The sequence below is a fragment of the Littorina saxatilis genome, linkage group LG7 (assembly GCF_037325665.1).
Source record: "Littorina saxatilis isolate snail1 linkage group LG7, US_GU_Lsax_2.0, whole genome shotgun sequence".
In the NCBI taxonomy this organism is placed as follows: Eukaryota; Metazoa; Mollusca; class Gastropoda; order Littorinimorpha; family Littorinidae; genus Littorina; species Littorina saxatilis.
The window spans coordinates 27,541,696-27,559,227 of NC_090251.1; the positions used below are offsets into that span (position 1 = coordinate 27,541,696).

Genomic DNA, 17,532 nt, shown 5'->3' on the forward strand with positions numbered 1-17,532 from the left:
TCCAAAATGTCTGTGTCTTTAAGTGTAAAACTATAATCAGCTCCCTGCACTTCTGGCAGAGAATAATGCAGGTCTTTTATGTGCCAAAAGGGTGGGACATGGATATCATCTCAAGAGTCTTCACATAAAGTTGTCCCATGTCTGTCCCCACCAGGATTCAAACCCATGAGCCAAGGATCACAAGTCCAGTGCTCTACAGTCTACCAACTGAGCTGCCTGGCCCCACGAGCAATGGCAGACTCATACTCATAGCAATGAAATCAAACCACAGACAAATAACTACTCACCGAGTTTGCGTTCACATCCCCTGGTGGACAGAGTCGTATCCAAAGTCCAGTGTCGCTTCTGGGTGGTGCTCCTCACAAAGCAGTCGTTGCTGGACAGGTTATGCCGAATAGCGTTCTGAAATGAAGAATAACATGTAAAGAATATGATACTAGCTGGCGTTTAATGATGAAGATTGACATAAAAAGACTATGATAGCTTGTGCTAGTTTGCCACAAAAAAGAGTGAAAGAAAAAAAGACTATGATATCAACAGCAAGCATTTTATAGTAAAGAATGACACACAAAAATACCATAGATAGCATTCTATAATTTTTAAACAAATGACGTAACAAGACTAAGAATAAGAATAAGATAGTTAACATACTAATGACACAATATTTTGTACGCACACATACTATCACTTTGACACAATTCAGGCATGGGAATTGAAAAAAGTAAAAAAGGCTGAACATTTGAAAGTAACAGCAAAGTCGACATCGCATAGCGCCTAGCCCTTGCTAGGGGGGTTTGCCCCCCCCCGGAATTTTTTTTTCTCGAAAGAACCCAACTGGTGCAATTTGGTGTTATCTTAGCTCCAAGTTTGCCATTAAATTCAGTTTTTAGAACCATTTTTGCCTCCCCCATTTATTTTTTCGGCGGACACTTTTGCTTTTTTGGCGGGAAAAAACCCCAATTCGGCGGAAATTTGCCTTTCGGCGGACAATTCCCATGCCCGACAATTTCTTAACAATCAGAACGAGAAGCATCTAAAGTAACAAATAAAGGGAAACAACTCGTCTTTCACTTTTAGGGTGATCATAAAACTAAAAGGCATGTTTATGGAACACCAGTTTAGAGAGTAGCGCCAGCAACAACAAGAAGGGCAAAGCCCATACGACTCACATGCTTTACACATTTTTCCTACCAAAATACATGTGACCTTGACCCAAGGTCAAGGTCATCCAAGGTCATGCAACACAAAGCTGTTAATTCAAGACATAGGAAGTACAATGGTGCTTATTGGCTCTTTCTACCATGAGATATGGTCAATTTTAGTGGTTCACTACCTTATTTTGGTCACATTTCATAAGGGTCAAAGTGACCTTGACCATATGTGACCAAATGTGTCTCATGATGAAAGCATAACATGTGCCCCACATAATTTTTAAGTTTGAAACAGTTATCTTCCATAGTTCAGGGTCAAGGTCACTTCAAAATATGTATACAATCCAACTTTGAAGAGCTCCTGTGACCTTGACCTTGAAGCAAGGTAAACCAAACTGGTATCAAAAGATGGGGCTTACTTTGCCCTATATATCATATATAGGTGAGGTATTGAATCTCAAAAACTTCAGAGAAAATGTGAAAAATGTGAAAAATAGCTGTTTTTTAGGCAACATTTATGGCCCCTGCGACCTTGACCTTGAAGCAAGGTCAAGATGCTATGTATGTTTTTTGGGGCCTTGTCATCATACACCATCTTGCCAAATTTGGTACTGATAGACTGAATAGTGTCCAAGAAATATCCAACGTTAAAGTTTTCCGGACGTCCGGACGGACGGACGGCTCGGGTGAGTACATAGACTCACTTTTGCTTCGCATGTGAGTCAATAAAAAAACACTTTGCAGTACCTGCCAGAACCCACACTTCTCGTGGCGCTTGAAGAAGGTGAAATTTTTGACGAACCAAGTGCGTATTTCACGTGACGTCATGGTGAGGGTGGGGGTAGACAGCAGCGCCATCTCTATCAGGTCTTTATACTTGAATGGTGGCTTTCTCAAAGTCTCTACCTGCAATTGTAAAAAAATCATTTTCTCAGATGAAACTATAGAAACATTGTTTATGGCATTCACATCATCTTTTACAGGTATGTCAAAACCACAACAAATATTCAAGGCACTGCATACCCCCAGCGAAGGACAAATCGCCTCTCTCTCACATACACAAACGCAAATGCACACTGACGCACACACACACACTCTCTCTTTAACACACTCTCACACACACACACATGCCCGCGCACCACTCATGCCAACAAAGTGACTAAACACACACTCACACGAGCATAGACAGACACAAACATGTAGGTTAAGCCTTTCGCTTCCGACCGCGCATTTAAGCGCGGTCGGACCCTCACAGCAGTCGGACGCCCTGTTACTCAGGGGAAACAACCGAGAGTCCGCAGTTGCCTCGTTTTCGATAGCCAAGATGTCTGCCTCCATGTGGGTGCTGTTTTGAGTGAATTCGATTGATTTTGACGGATTTTATTGCGTTTTTCTGGACATCTTTGGTTCGATTCTCTAACATGGCGAATCGGCGCTATACTGTTGAGGAAGCTGTTCGTATTTTGATGGATATTCCCGGCAATGGAGATGAAAGTGAAGATGAAAATGTGGTGGGAGGCGAGGGAGACATTGTTCAAAATGAAAGGGAAATTGAAAGTGACGAAAGTGAGAGTGATAATGATGATTTTGTACAACCATCCACGTCGCGTGGAAGGGGGCGTGGCAGAAGGGGACAAGGCAGGGGTGGGAGGGGTGGGACAGGTAGGAAAAGAACCGACACAGTTGATAATTCTCGTCAGGAAGATCCAACATTTCCTCGTGAGTATCCTATATACATATATGTTTCTTTCCTCTACTGTTGTCCTAACAGGTTTTATGCAATCTCAATTCAACACACCCTATTTTTAAAAATATCGTCAAAAATCTCATATTAGGGCTAACCTGTTGCAAAAAACAAAAACAATGAATAAGGCATATCTCAAAACTAAAATCATTCAACTATGCTGACAAAAGGCCAATAAAAATGTCTACATTAGTTTTGACTGGATATTTTTAATATTTACAAGCATAAAATAGCATTTTGTCTATATTTTCACTAATAAACTGAATAAATTGGATTATCCGCCCCTTGTGTAAAACATTGTCTGCCCCTTTTGAGTAATTTGTGGTATTGTTTGAATCTCCAATCATATACCTACACATACATATATGTTTCTTTCCCCTACTGTTATCCTAACAGTTTTTATGCACTCTCAAATCAAAACACTCTTTTTTTACCAATATCCTCAAATAGTTCCGGAAGTCAAGGGGTTAACACACACAAGCCACGCGCGCGAGAGAAAGTCGCAAGAGATGGAATGACGTCACGCTGCACTGACGTCAAAACATCTTGACGTCGTATGCTTGCCCGAGCATATTTTCGTAGTCTCGAAAATTCTACCCGAACAAAGCGGCCCTGGGTGGCGATGGATTGAAAATCGAAGAATTGGTCGCCACCCACCGTATTTTAGTTAGTATGTTTCCAATGTTTGGTGAACTTCCATCCCCAACTCTTGCCTCAGTTAGGTCACTAAGAATCCTACTTTATCATGTATGATCGGCATGAACATTTTAAGTCGATTACAGTATGGCGTTCGTGGGATACCTCCAGCTTCGCTAGGATAATGCCTAAGCGTACTTTTTTTAATTTAAAAAAAAGAAAGATGTTTTGTGATGAATCATACTGGTGTTATTCACTCACTGACAAGTAGCTTTATTGTGAGGGAAAACATATATAAAAAACACTGGTTTTCACATCTGATCGACTGATGCTACTTTTCATTTCAGACTTCGCCCCAAGCTTTGGCCCCTAAGTGCTCCACACACACAGTACCTCCGGTTGCCATCCAGACTGAGAGCGGCAGATGCAGAAGACCTTGTTCGGGCGCGACTCTAAGCGGCGGTTGACAGGCCCTTCAGCCGAGAACAGGGGGTCTGTCACCACCGGTTTCTTCTTCAGGGCAAAGTCTTTGAGCCACACCATCTTGGTCAGCGATGTGTTCAGCTCCCCATCATCACCTGCAACATCCACACACAACTGAGCACAGGTATCAACACACAAGTCATAGACAAACCAACACACAGTCATGAATAAATCTACACACAATCATTGAGTCGTACTTCATGGATATAAAGCTCAAGTGTGTTGATAAATTGAGCATACCGCTGCTGGATGACCAGGTTGTAGATATAAGCAGCAAAAATAAAAATAAAGTTTATACACTACAATCTTCCCTTTATTCACAATTACTATCTATTAATAGTATTATTATACTTTAATGTTCAGAAAGTTAACTTGTTTGCAGTTTAATGTTTTGTTTGCGTGTGCAGGGATGTCGTTAGGCGTCGGACATCGGACATATAACGATGAAAATCCCCAAATGTCCGATTCACATTGCCGCATGTCGGTCAGATGTCCTATCGTTTTAGCCTGAGCGTGGTCATTGTCCGATATGTACTCCATTCCTTCGGACAGCGCGATATTCGTTAATTTTCATTTCAAGATACAAATCTTCTAAAAGACCGAACGCTCTCGTGTTCAGCTGACACTGAAGTTGCCAGTGCCGCGTGCGGATCTTTTCTTTTGTCGGGAATTCCCAAACCGTTTGCGGTATGCGCCGTTTGGGTATAACCGTCTCGGTGCAGCGCACTGATCTAAAAATAGTGGATTATTTTTAGATCAGTGCATGCTACAGGAGTACGGGAGACAACTCCAACTGACTAAATTTGTCGTCTGCTTTTGTTTTCGATACGAGACGAAGCACTGAATTATGCCGCTGAAAAAAACCCTAAAGCCTGCAAAAGATCAGCATTAGATCAAACCGATCATTTTGTTTTTCAACTTTTATCCAAATCATGCAGTTTGTAATCAAAGTAAGAGCTCTGAAGTTGTTCATGTTGGTTTCTTTTTTGTGGTTTCTTTGAAACTAAACAAATACAACATTATACGCACACTGTGTTGATGTATTTACTATATTATGTGTGTGTTCTACAGCGCAGGGTTCCTGCAGGGCAGAGCTGATACAATTCAATGAGTTTTCAAGGACATTTCCAGGACCAAATAAATGCTTTTCAAGGACATGATTTTCCTCAAATTAATGCAAAGCACCAAGCTTACCTTCAGTTTTTCAAGTCTGCAAACTATTAGTCATTCCGTAGTTGTTTCCCTTGCCAACTTCCAGGAAGGGAAGCAACTACAGGTGACTAGTAATAGTTAGTTCATCTACTTTCGTTTTCACTCGATCTTTTATTCTTCCAAAATGTGTGTACTGTATTTGACGAAAAAAAGGGGGTTGCATTTTTTTTTAAATAAGACAAGCTGCTGACAAAATGTATGGGCAACAATTTGGAAAAATCAAGTACTTTTCAATGACTATTTAACAAAACTCTATTTTCAAGCACTTTTCAAGGCCTGGAAAAGGTTTTCCAATTTTCAAGGAGTTTTCCAGGGTTCAAGGACTCTGTACGAACCCTGAGTCAGCGCGCGCGCGCGCGTGTGTGTGTGTGTGTGTGTGTGTGTGGGCGCATGACTTTGGAACAATTCCATGGAATGTGTTATAAGCTGTTTGGCGCAAATTCATAATGTCCTATTACACTAGGTAGCGGCAGTCAAAACTTGGTTTTGAAGTGAGAGTGAATGTTTTGTGATGTCTTGAAAGAAAAATAAAGTACAAGCAAAACACAAAAAAAAGTAAGTGGATACCTTTATTAGTTCCTGAGATTTTGATATTTTAGTACATACGCTGTCGCGACTCTGCTTAAAACTGTAAAATAGGGCAACTTCAGCAGCATGTGGGTACCACATAGTTATCCTCAGCCCTTTCAACTTTTCAGGATCTGTTATCAGCAACCAAGAATAGAAAAAACACATAGTTCTAGCCCTCTAATCTCATATGGCTTCTGTCAGCAAGCATGCAAACTTCACGAAAAACACAATTAAACCCATCGCAAAATTGCACGGGAGGGCAACTTTGGGTCATCACAATTCACACAATATGTATAGCAGCTGTCTGAAACTTTCACATATTCCAAACAAATGTGTGTAGAACATGGCTATTTTTTTTCAGACAGCTTAGTTCAATGCTTTTGGAGTAAAAGAGCCTCAAAAATGTCAAAAACCTCAATTTGTCAAGCGGAAAAACAGGAAAATTACAGTTTTTCGCACTTCAAGGCCAATAATTAAGAAACTATTTAAGATACAACGAAAAATTTTGGTGTGTAGATAGATTACAGTGTAATCTTTACAGACATCAGTAAAATTCAGTGTAATGTTGAAAATAATCCCCCAAGAGTGGACAAACCCCCCCCCCCCCCCCCAGAGGGGGGTAGCACATTTCAGATTGAAATATTTCAGAAACTACTGAAAATACAGCCATGATTTTTGGTGTGTAGATTGATTACAATGTTATCTTCACAAATATGTGTTCAATCAAGTACACTACATTGGGGTGTGCACGTTAAAGATCCCACGATTGACAAAAGGGTCTTTCCTGGCAAAATTGTATAGGCTTAGATAAAAATGTCACTGTTATCCCTGCGCCTTGAATATGTGCGCGATATAAATTGCATAAAAAAAATTTTTTTTAAATTAAAAAAATATATATATAAATCCCTGCGCTTAGAACTGTACCCACGGAATATGCGCGATATAAGCCTCATATTGATTGATTGATTGAAGTAAGATCTAGAGAATACTACATGGCTTGCTGTGTCGTACCAGATTTACACGAGTTGTTTTTTGACTCACATGCGAAGCAAAAGTGAGTCTATGTACTCACCCGAGTCGTCCGTCCGTCCGTCCCGGCGTCCGCCCGGAAAACTTTAACGTTGGATATTTCTTGGACACTATTAAGTCTATCAACACCTGATGTGGCCTGATGGTGTATGGTTACAAGATCTCAAAAAACATGTGCGGCAACTTGACCTCACTTCAAGTTCAAGGTCACAGGGGCCGTAATTGTTGTCTTAAAAACGGCCATTTTTCACATTTTCTTCTGAAGTTATCGAGAATGGCAACCTTAGCTATGTATGCTATACAGGGCAATGTAAGCCCTATCTTTGGACACCAGTTTGGTTGACCTTGCTTCAAGGTCAAGGTCGCAAGGGTCCTTTAAAGTTGGATTGTATACATATTTTGAAGTGACCTTGACCCTGAACTATGGAAGATAACTGTTTCAAACTTAAAAATTATGTGGGGCACATGTTATGCTTTCATCATGAGACACATTTGGTCGCATATGATCAAGGTCACTTTGACCCTTATGAAATGTGACCAAAATAAGGTAGTGAACCACTAAAAGTGACCATATCTCATGGTAGAAAGAGCCAATAAGCACCATTGTACTTCCTATGTCTTGAATTAACAGCTTTGTGTTGCATGACCTTAGATGACCTTGACCTTGGGTCAAGGTCACATGTATTTTGGTAGGAAAAATGTGTAAAGCAGTTCTTAGTGTATGATGTCATTGCTAGGTTTAGTTATTTGACCTTGACCCTGAAGGTCAAGGTCATGTAAAGGTCAAGGATGTGAGTCGTATGGGCTTTGCCCTTCTTGTTTAAATAGTGAACTGCGAAAGCGAGCTGTTTACGATTTGAAAAAGCAACGAGTGTAAATCTGGTACGACACAGCAAGCCATGTAGTATTCTGTTTATCCTACATTATATACTGTGCCAGATCTAACTAAAAGTCACCGACAGCGATATTGCCTTTGGATCAACCGCTTTAGAACTTCAAACCACTTTACTCAATTTGACATTCATTCCTCCGCCATGACACACACTCTCAAACTAGGACAAAGTAGTTCGCCTTTGTCAACACTGTTAAGTTTAATATTCGAACAATCAAAACCGAGTACCTGCAAAACCGGTAAAATCCGTTGCGTTGATCGCGAGTCATGGCGGAGTATTCGAGCGAAGCAATGGTGACGCACGCTTCGAGACAATTTGTGGAAGAAATCAAACCCATCACTTCAAAATATACCAGATAAAAAGAAAAGCAGTGGCCACAGGATAAAAGAAACCAAAAGGAACAACAACAGCAAAGCATATCCTTCCTCGATAGGATTAGCTTGACCTTCCGGTTTATCCCATGTACTACTAATTTACATAGCTTGACCTTCCGGTTGACCTCATTTACATGATATACACACGTGTGATTTGAACGATTTTTATCTCACGGTTATCTCTCTCACGTATGTGGGATAAATTTACTAACATTGTTCACAGTTCTCTGGGGAAAACTAAATTCTTGCAAAGTGCACAGTCGGATGAGAAGTGACAGTCAAATGCATATATACCCCTTCTTCAAAGTCAGTCAAACAAAGTTGTCAGTCAAGTACTGCTTGAAACAGGTGTACATGGCAGGCAGGTTTGCTGGAGATTCGACTGTGAATGTTCTGCCAGAAGAAGAAAATGGTGCAAGCACAATGTTGTGTCCAAAAACAACCGATGCAGGAATCTGGCAGAAGTCAGCGATAGGTTCTCCTTTTTGTGGAACGATATTAGATCGAGCACCATGCCATTCACAAGTTCTGATGGACGGTCAAGGTCTTCCAGAAGGTCCGGATTGAGCAGGTGGTTTCTTGTGATCCTATGTTTCAGCAAATGAACCCCAACATTCCGGCCCATGATGCAACGCCCTGCGTCGATATCCAAAAATGCTTCTAGTTCTAATCCAGTCTTATTCCCCAGCTTTGTTGCTTCTTTCACTGTTCCCTCAATTTCTGCCTTGATTTCAAGTCCTTGCAGCAAGTTCACTCAAACACTTTGGGGAGAAATTAAACCAGGTCACTCCAATCCCTCCCTGTTTCCAACCGAAGCAGATCCAGCTGCAACAATAGCTTGTTGGTCAGTGGTACCAGCTGAAGTTTGGGTGGTCGACCTCTTCCAGTTGCTGTGAGTGTGAAAGCAGACTTCATTTGCTGGAAGTGAGCATCATCTGTAACACGCACAAACAAAACAAAAATGTAATACTATGTTCATAATATTTTTGTACTGAAACCATGAAGGCTACCAGTAAGTTCGTCACGCGGTAGATTCGTCACCCGTGACGAAATTACTGGCAGGGGTGGGCGGGTGTTAAGCTTAGAGCTTATGCTTTCAGATGTTTGATTTGTGGGAGAGATTCAAGATTCACTGACATTTTTTAGAGAGAGAGAAAGAGAGAGAGAGAGAGAGAAAGAGAGAGAGAGTTGTTATTTTAAAACCCGAGATCTACTCATTGTGCAGTTCTCAACTGAGCAGTTTTCAGACGACACAGTCCGAGCGTTGTTATTTTAAAACCCGAGATCTACTCATTGAGCAGTTCTCAACCCGAGATCTACTCATTGAGCAGTTCTCAAAAGCATGTAGTCTGAGAGAGGGAGCGAGAGAGAGAGAGAGAGAGAGAGAGAGAGAGAGAGAGAGAGAGAGAGAGAGAGAGAGAGAGAGAGAGAGAGAGACGGACGGACGTACATACACCCATATCCATGACACGCACGCACACACACGCACGTACAAACGCACAAACACTCACACACACCATCGCACACACACCCACACACTGACTAACACCCACACACGCGCGACCAAGAGAGAGAGAGAGGGAGTCCTATGACTTCAACCTCACTGTCAAGGAGGCAGAGAAACTCAATGTGAGGAGAGGGAGGGGTGGAAGGAGGTGAGAGAGAGAGAGAGAGAGAGAGAGAGATAGAGAGAGCCGCGCTCGGACTACTGTGGCGAAGTTACCGGGACCGGTGACGAATCTACCGTGTGACGAACTTACTGGAAGCCACCATGAAGGCCTGTTTACTTTCAGTTTTACTTTTGTCCCAAAACAAAAGTTTGCTTTGTTTTTCTGTCATGTATTTGGTTATTTTTTAACTCGTTTCTAATTTATTATATCACCTTGCTTGTCATGAGAAACAAATTAGTAATCACACAAGTTTGATGGACCATAAACTCTGATTAACTGGGGGGAAAAGGAAGAAGGAATGGAGATGCGCTAGGGTCAGTGCATGTAAGCTACGCTACTCGTTGCTAGGCCTAGTCTTGCACTTCCGGTTTTAGCAAAGGAACAATTATTCCTTTTAATCCTAATTTAATCCTCAAGAAAACAACAACTGAGAAACAAAAACCATCGGAGTAATAATTCAAGATTAGTTTGAAACAAATATATCACATGTACGGCGAAAGGCAAAAAATAACTTAGGTCGTTTATCGAGTACCCCCATTTCAACACCCAATACAAAATGACCCAGCACAAACTACTATCATCAAAATGAAAACTACGCACTCAAAACGCTAAATTCAGCAGAATGGTTCGACAGATCAACTTCTAAACACTAAATGAACAGAAAAACATCAACACTTACCAAGGATGGGTTTGATTTCTTCCACAAATTGTCTCGAAGCGTGCGTCACCATCGCTTCGCTTGAATACTCCGCCATGACTCGCGATCAACGCAACGGATTTTACCGGTTTTGCAGGTCCTCGGTTTTGATTGGCTCGCGCTTCGCGCGCATGAATCTTAAACGGAAACTTCCATATTTGGAGGATTCACAAGAAATCGGACTTTCTAGCGCATCTTTTACGACTACGATCGTTTGAGTTGTTTTTAAGTTACGAAAGGTTAAAGTTGGGCAATTTTTTATTGTCCATGTCTAAAATCCACCATCGATTTAATCTAAAAAATACCCCCCCTAGAAAGAAAAGGGACTCTTTCTTTAGCAGTCGACACTGGTTTCCGATCGTTGAATGAAACTATTTTTAGAAAATACAACGCCGAAAGGGAAACACCACAAAAAGTTGAAGAGCAAGTAGTAATGGCGGTCGCGTCACGGCTGTCCGAAAATCCGGAGAGAGTATTTGTGATTCACGCACACGCATTCAATCCAAGCACATTTTGCAAACAAATGGCATGGGGTAAAAGACAAAGAATCCAACTTCATTTCTGTAGTTTCCATTTTCAATAATATGCCATATATTGAAAGCTGTCGGAAATTGAAAACGTGTTATTTTCAGCACAGATCTCGCTTTCCCGCATGGGACTAGCGTTACTGCCGCTACCTAATTACACTTTCTGAAAGCGGTCAAATGTCCTATTGGTGCTGAAGAACTCAGGACATTTGTCCTATAGGTATGAATTTGTAGCAACATCCCTGCGTGTGTGAGTGTGAGTGTGAGTGTGTGCTCCCACGTGCAAACATGAATTATTGAGTGTGTTGCTTTAGAGGCGAAGCCTTCAAGGCTCCCGTAAGAAATCGACAAACAGTAACACAAACTCAATTACTCCGTCACACATACACACACACAGTAAGCATAGGTGACACGGTGCAAGAGTGGGAGACGCTAGATCTAGATCTGTCTGTCTGTAGCCTACTTACGGGGACACGACTGCCACTGAGATCGACACTGCCCTTTCGACAGCGCTTCCTTGCGCAGACACTGAAAACACGCTGTGCAGATCAACCTGTAGGAATTCTCCTTTGTTATCTTCTTTATCTATTTTTTTTGGAGCCGCTACGAAACCGAACAATGTGAAATCGTCTTCCCCGAATCGGCGAATGCAGCTCAGTTAGAACTGAAAAGTGAATCTATACCACAATCCTTCACGCGATCTGACCTAACCTTGACCTGATCTACATACCACACACAACACAAACCAGTCACCTGTTTTTACACCCCCCCCCCCCCCCCAAAAGCCACCACCACCCGTTTTCTTTGGATACACACTTTATCTACATACGTGCCGACGAAATGTTGATCATTGCTTCAATACTTTGAAGCTGTTGCTTGGATAAAAACCTGGTAAACTTACTATTTCGGTGTTCAGTCAAATGTTAAAGTTTCTATAACACACGCACGCACAGACAGACAAAAGTTAGCATCGCATAAAATCAAAAATCTTAGTAACAGTCCATGGCTCATTACCACCCATGGATGCAAGTTCTGCAAGTGCAAGATCTGCAAGTGCAAGTAAGCAAGTGATGTTAGGCCAATGAATACCTTGTGAGTTGCTGTTCTCCTCCACTGACCCCTGGCTGAGGTTGTCCACTGTCAGGTCCACAGTCATGTGGTTGGAGTCATCAGAGGCTGCCCAGCTGCTGCAGGTGGCGCCTGCATCCGACTCCAGCCCGCCCTCCATTCGCACTGGTGTCAGCGCCAGAGACCCAACAGAGGCACCGATCCCCGAGTCTGACATCTGCTCCCGGAAAGATCTTCTCGGTGTTGCAACACCAAAACTCGGTGTTGCAACACCAAAGGTCGGTGTCCAAGTTGGATTTGTGGATGACCACTCTGTTGATAAGCTGCGAAAATGGTGTAGTTTGGGGGATTCTGTTGCAGGTGATCTGTGCAAAACAGGTGTCGAGGTTGAAAACGGTTGGCTGAGAAACGTAAGCACAGGGTATGCATGTGTGGAAGAGCTTGCTGCGATGGTGGAGCTATGGTCAAGTGGTACAGAAGCGGACACTGAGGAACTGTTAAAATTAAAAGCACCTTGTCTGGACACACGAGAGGACGGCAGATTACAAGAGTTCAAATTATCAAAGGTCAACACAGGCATGTCTGATGGAAGGTTTGACATGCTTTTGCGAGCGCAAACTTGGCGAGATGTTTTAGCTGCTGACGGAGTTGACTTTGCTTCTGTCGCCATGACCGCTGGCCGCTTCCTTTGCACTGGTGTTGACGTCGCCATGGGACCCTGAAGGTCCTGCAGATTAGTTGTCAACAGTCGCGTCAACATTGAACTTGAACAAATGACAGCAGGTCCTGTGAACTGTGATGCCGCGTTAGAAGCAAGGGCACCTACCTCTGGTCTCACCCCCACTGAATTCTGCCCCGTCACCTGCAGATCCTGCATGGAGGGTGCCATGAGTGAAGCAAAGAGACTGCCGCTGGTAGGTGTTGAACTCACCCTCGCACCACTCCTGTCTGCAGGCAGCGCAAGGTTGATAAGAGGATTCGTGTTGCTGTGTGCAGTGAAGACATTTTCCTTGCTGGCGCCCAACCTCCTGATGGTGACACCAGCACCAGGAACTGTAACAGGCAGGTTTGGAGGTGGTGCAGTCTGCTCATTCTTCCCTGACACCTTACCTTTGTTTTTGTCTGGGAGAGACTTGGCTGGTGTTGTTTTTGCTTCGACAGGTGATGCTGCAGTTTTGTTTTCCTGCTCTCCCTCGGGTCTCATAACGACGATCCATACCTCTTTGGAATCAGGGCCGCTTTTGTTCTGTGCAAAGAACTGAGCCTGCTGAAGTTTGGCCAAGTCCTGGGACTGCTGGGAAGCTGGCTGGAGGGCTGAAAACCCAGGGAGCAAGCAGTGTGTGTTAGACATTATGGATTTGACGATGCTGTGCGCTTCAGTCCATCCCTCCACATTCCTCTCACTGTCTCCACTATTTCAGGAACCAATCCCTGCAAACAAAAGAAAACACAACACTGAGTGATTGACTGTGACGGACCCACACATTTCTCTATAAATGTTTTCAATTGTAGTAGGAAACACACTCTGAACCCACCTGAATTCAAACCTTTTGACAAAGACACTCAACACGGAATGATCGACATCCTTGTAAACTTTGTTTTTCTATTCCTTGATTACAGCCCTAATTTAGAAAGAATTATTTGCTACTCCTACAAAATTACATAAAGCAAACACATTCAAGCAGAAGCTAGCTCATAATATATATATATTTCTTCTTGACAATTACATACTGACCCTAATATAAAGTATGATGGTAGATTAGTGTGGGAGTATTTTCGAACAAAATGATAAGGTGCTCCTAGTCCTACTGGAAGTGCATGGGTGGGACTGAAAAATGTCATGAATCCTGAAGAGTTTAAAGGGGGGATCTGGGGGCTCCCAGACGCTGAAGGATAGATAATTTGTATAATTAACAATAACAACCAATAAAACCACAGACATTACAAATCCGGATTTCCGGCATATATACCGGAAGAGTCCCACCCATGGAAGTGGAAGTTAGACTATTCACTGATTTGGTTCACTGTCTAAAACAGTTCAAAAGTTTGAATACATGATCCATTGATCCACTTCGAGAAGTTCGTCAAGAACGGGCGCTGTGTCAACACCACATCAAGCTGGGACAATGGTAACTAAGTTCGGAAATTGAAACTGAAAGCACAGCACAGCATCCGTTCTTTACAAACTTCTCAAAGTTGGTAAGTAGTGATGGTTTTGATTTTTTTTTTACTTGCACTTGTTGAAGTGAAAGCTTAAATCATTTTTGTTTGTGTCTGACTCTTGAGCCTCATAGTCATAGTCATACGTTCGTGACACTGATTGATAGTCATATGTTCCACCCACCCCACCCAAAATCTACTGTTTTAATTCTTCACCCCTTCCTTCTCCTCACCCCATCCCTACTTCAGTACTTGGTCTGCCTTTTGTCACTCTTAAATTGTGACTGATTTTTTTTGTCTCGGAAGTTGGAGAGGGTTTGGGAATGAGATGTAGTGGTGAGTGACACTGATAGTACTACTAAGTACAGTTACTAGTAAATACTAGATTTGCTTTGAAAGTTTATGGGAATAGGGTGTGAAAAAGTGGCATTGCAAGTGCAAACAGATGTCACAATCTATATTATGTTTGTTTTGTCGCCACTTAATCTGCACAAAATCCTTGTTTGATCATACTCATTCCATAGACTCATAGTAGTTTTCCCTGACTGGCTCAGTCACCCATGAATAAAATTATCCGGCTGAGGGACATTGACAATCTCATCGAGCATTTTTATCCACAAAGAGAAACGCGTTCACTAAAACATGAGAAGTCTCGTCGAAATCGGTACACACAGTAGCAGTAGCTCACACCTTGAAAAAGAATGTGAAAGGATGTAACGCAACACTTACTGCTCAGAAATATTGATCTCCGGAGACGTTCAACTTCATTGCGTTCAGGGACGGTCGACATTTTGCATTCTAAACGTTAGAAGTTAAAACTTCGAAAGACATCCAAATGTGCTCATTTGAAAAGACTGGCGACTGTTGGTGGATTACCACACTTTCAGTACATATTTTAAACACATGATGTACGAATTTTCTTCAATTGTTAGGGCCACAAGTATAAAATATTGCCAAGAAGTTCTATCAGGATATCACATGGCCATGTTGACTGTTTCAAACTTAGCGGCTGCGCAGAATCGACCAATAATTCACTTTCCGCCATCGTAAAAAGTTTGCTACGAGAGCTGCGATTGGATGAACCTTGACCCCAAATCGTCTGGGGTCTTCAAACCCAACAGCTTCGGGTATTGGGCTACCCGAGACTATGTGTATAACACGCGGCACAGCTGTCAATGTCATGCAACATCGTCGTCGTCATCGTCGTTGATTGTTGCATTCGATAAGCTTACTGACAAGATATATTTTCAGACTCCTGAATCCACGTGTTTCTCAGGCTGTTGTGAGCCGGTGTCGGGGGAGTTTGGGGGTAGTGTCATAGTGCGAAACCAGACGATTTGTCGCGTCACTGTGAGACCATGCCACAGAGACACATGCCACTGAAGCGCTGATAACTAGTTTGTTTTCTTGGGAACAAGTTTCCTTTTGTTCTTGGTAGTTGTTCTCTCTTTAGTAAATAGTCAGGCCTAATTAGAGCGAATAAGCAAAAATTAAAAGTACAGAACAACAACTCAGTGGTTCATACCTGAAATGTATCACATTGGGGCGATGAGAGACAGTTTTTTTGGCTAGATATTATCACTTTAACTATGCCAAGTTAACACAGACGGTCACACTTTTTAATTAAATAGGAAATTCCAGCTGCTACACTGCATCAGACCTTTGTATGTACAATGTCAATTTGTCAATCACGGGGGTCTACCAGTCGACCCAAAGACTGAGATAATTGCCTGTAGGTGGAGTTCCTGCAGACGTTTTCCCTGTATACAGGGAATCCCCTCGGGTGGAGTTCCTGTAGGAAAAATATATTTCCATTTCGGGATAGCACTAATAATATAGCTGAGGATGGGTGATGCTAATCAGAATTTACACTAATTAATAGCAAGTGTGTCAACCAGTAAGATTCAGACATGAGGATGGGTGTTGCTGGGCCCAAACCCCGCGGACTATGTTCAAAGTGATCACATACCGCAGTCATCACGTCACTGAGGGCACAAGGCCCGCAGGTAAGAATATATCCTACTAGATGACAATTAGAAATCTACAGGCAAATTCGACAGCATAAAAGAATGTTTGCGCTAAAAATGGGTCCGCCTTTGTACGTATCTAAAAAGTTATTATTCATTCTTGATTTTGATAGTTTAAGTCCCGAATTGTATGTCAGTAGATATAAACTACTATTGTTATCTTAATCGTATTTAAAAATTGGCATTGAGTAATAAAGTCTTCTTAGAATTTACGTAAAAGTAAAAAGATTTGGTAAAAAAATCAAGGGAAGCTACTCGGTACCCACGCCAACCAGCATCGAGATGGAATGTTTGAAGACTGAATTTTGTACATTTAGTAAAGTTTTGACTAATGTTTTAACATAAACGGCCGGGGAATCGAGACGAGGGTGGTGGTGGTGGTGGTGGTGGTGTTGGTGTGTGTGTGTGTGTGTGTGTGTGTGTGTGTGTGTGTGTGTGTGTGTGTGTCTGTGTGTGGGTGTGTGTGGGTGTGCCGTGTGTGTATGTGTGTGTGTGTGTGTACGAGTGGCCAAAAAGGTCATAACAAATCATCAAGCCAGCCAACTCTATGTCTGCCTATTTTTTGCTGCCACGCTCACAGGCAGATGGTTTGATCCATGTTTGTTTATTCTTTCTTTAGTGAACATTCTCTCAGTTAAAACTTTATATTTACTAATTTTCCACTGAGTTTCAAGCGAGCAGAGTGGCCGCGGGGATAAGAGCGACAGTATTCAAAAATTGTCAACTCCCAAGTCGTGGATTCGAATCCCACTGCGGTCAATATTTCTGTGCGTGTTTGTGTGTCTGTACGTGTGTATCCCGACCGCTGCAAGACTGGTGCCAGCTTGATGTGCGAGTGTGTGTATGTGTGTGGGTGTGTGCGGGTGTGTGTGTGTGTGCGTGTGGGTATGGATTCCAGACCAGTGCCAAGAGTGGGATGCAAGAGTGAGCTGAGTGGTGGTTTCAGCCCGGCCGATGCCAGAGTGAGAGTTGTGGTGCCAGAGTGAGAGTGGTGGTGCGAGAGTGAGAGTGCCAGACCGGTTCCAGAGTGAGAGTGGTGGTGCCAGAGTGAGAGTTGTGGTGCCAGAGTGAGACTATGATGAATGAGAGTGGTGGTGCCAGAGTGAGAGTGGTGGTGCCAGACTAGGTGGCAGAGTGAGAATGGTGGTGCCAGAGTGAAAGTGGTTGTGCCAGAGTGAAAGTGGTTGTGCCAGAGTGAGAATGGTGGTGCCAGAATAAGAGTGGTGATGCCAGACCGTTGTCAGAGGGAGAGTGGTGGTGCCAGAGTGAGAGGCCAGGTAGGTGCCAGAGT

At 42.7% G+C, this 17,532-nt stretch overlaps 2 protein-coding genes and 1 long non-coding RNA gene across 3 annotated transcripts; all 3 read right to left on the reverse strand.

Annotated features, from left to right (window-relative positions):
- Window positions 1-474: 474 nt before the first annotated feature.
- On the reverse strand, window positions 475-4,118 carry LOC138970168 (forkhead box protein A4-B-like). Its single transcript, XM_070342659.1, has 3 exons — window positions 3,925-4,118; window positions 1,899-2,057; window positions 475-489 (listed from the first exon to the last, which is right to left on the reverse strand). The coding sequence occupies exons 1-3, from the start codon at window positions 4,072-4,074 to the stop codon at window positions 475-477; spliced, it is 324 nt and encodes a 107-aa protein (XP_070198760.1). The 5' UTR covers window positions 4,075-4,118.
- Window positions 4,119-5,782: 1,664 nt separating this feature from the next.
- LOC138971070 (uncharacterized) lies at window positions 5,783-10,881 on the reverse strand. Its single transcript, XR_011457158.1, has 2 exons — window positions 10,442-10,881; window positions 5,783-9,027 (listed from the first exon to the last, which is right to left on the reverse strand). It is a non-coding gene; the product is annotated as an uncharacterized lncRNA (long non-coding RNA).
- A 251-nt stretch (window positions 10,882-11,132) lies between these two features.
- On the reverse strand, window positions 11,133-15,004 carry LOC138970169 (uncharacterized). Its single transcript, XM_070342660.1, has 3 exons — window positions 14,944-15,004; window positions 12,076-13,368; window positions 11,133-11,149 (listed from the first exon to the last, which is right to left on the reverse strand). The coding sequence occupies exons 1-3, from the start codon at window positions 15,002-15,004 to the stop codon at window positions 11,133-11,135; spliced, it is 1,371 nt and encodes a 456-aa protein (XP_070198761.1).
- Between the last annotated feature and the right edge of the window lie 2,528 nt (window positions 15,005-17,532).

What these genes read in the sequence shown, in the direction of transcription:
- LOC138970168 (XM_070342659.1), bottom strand. Translation starts at nt 4,074, where the DNA reads ATGGTGTGGCTCAAAGACTTTGCCCTGAAGAAGAAACCGGTGGTGACA. An exon ending in AGTCTGGATGGCAACCGGAG is followed by an intron (nt 2,058 to 3,924) that starts GTACTGTGTGTG and finishes TTACAATTGCAG; the next exon opens with GTAGAGACTTTGAGAAAGCC.
- LOC138970169 (XM_070342660.1), bottom strand. Translation starts at nt 15,004, where the DNA reads ATGTCGACCGTCCCTGAACGCAATGAAGTTGAACGTCTCCGGAGATCA. An exon ending in GAGATCAATATTTCTGAGCA is followed by an intron (nt 13,369 to 14,943) that starts GTAAGTGTTGCG and finishes CTGGGTTTTCAG; the next exon opens with CCCTCCAGCCAGCTTCCCAG.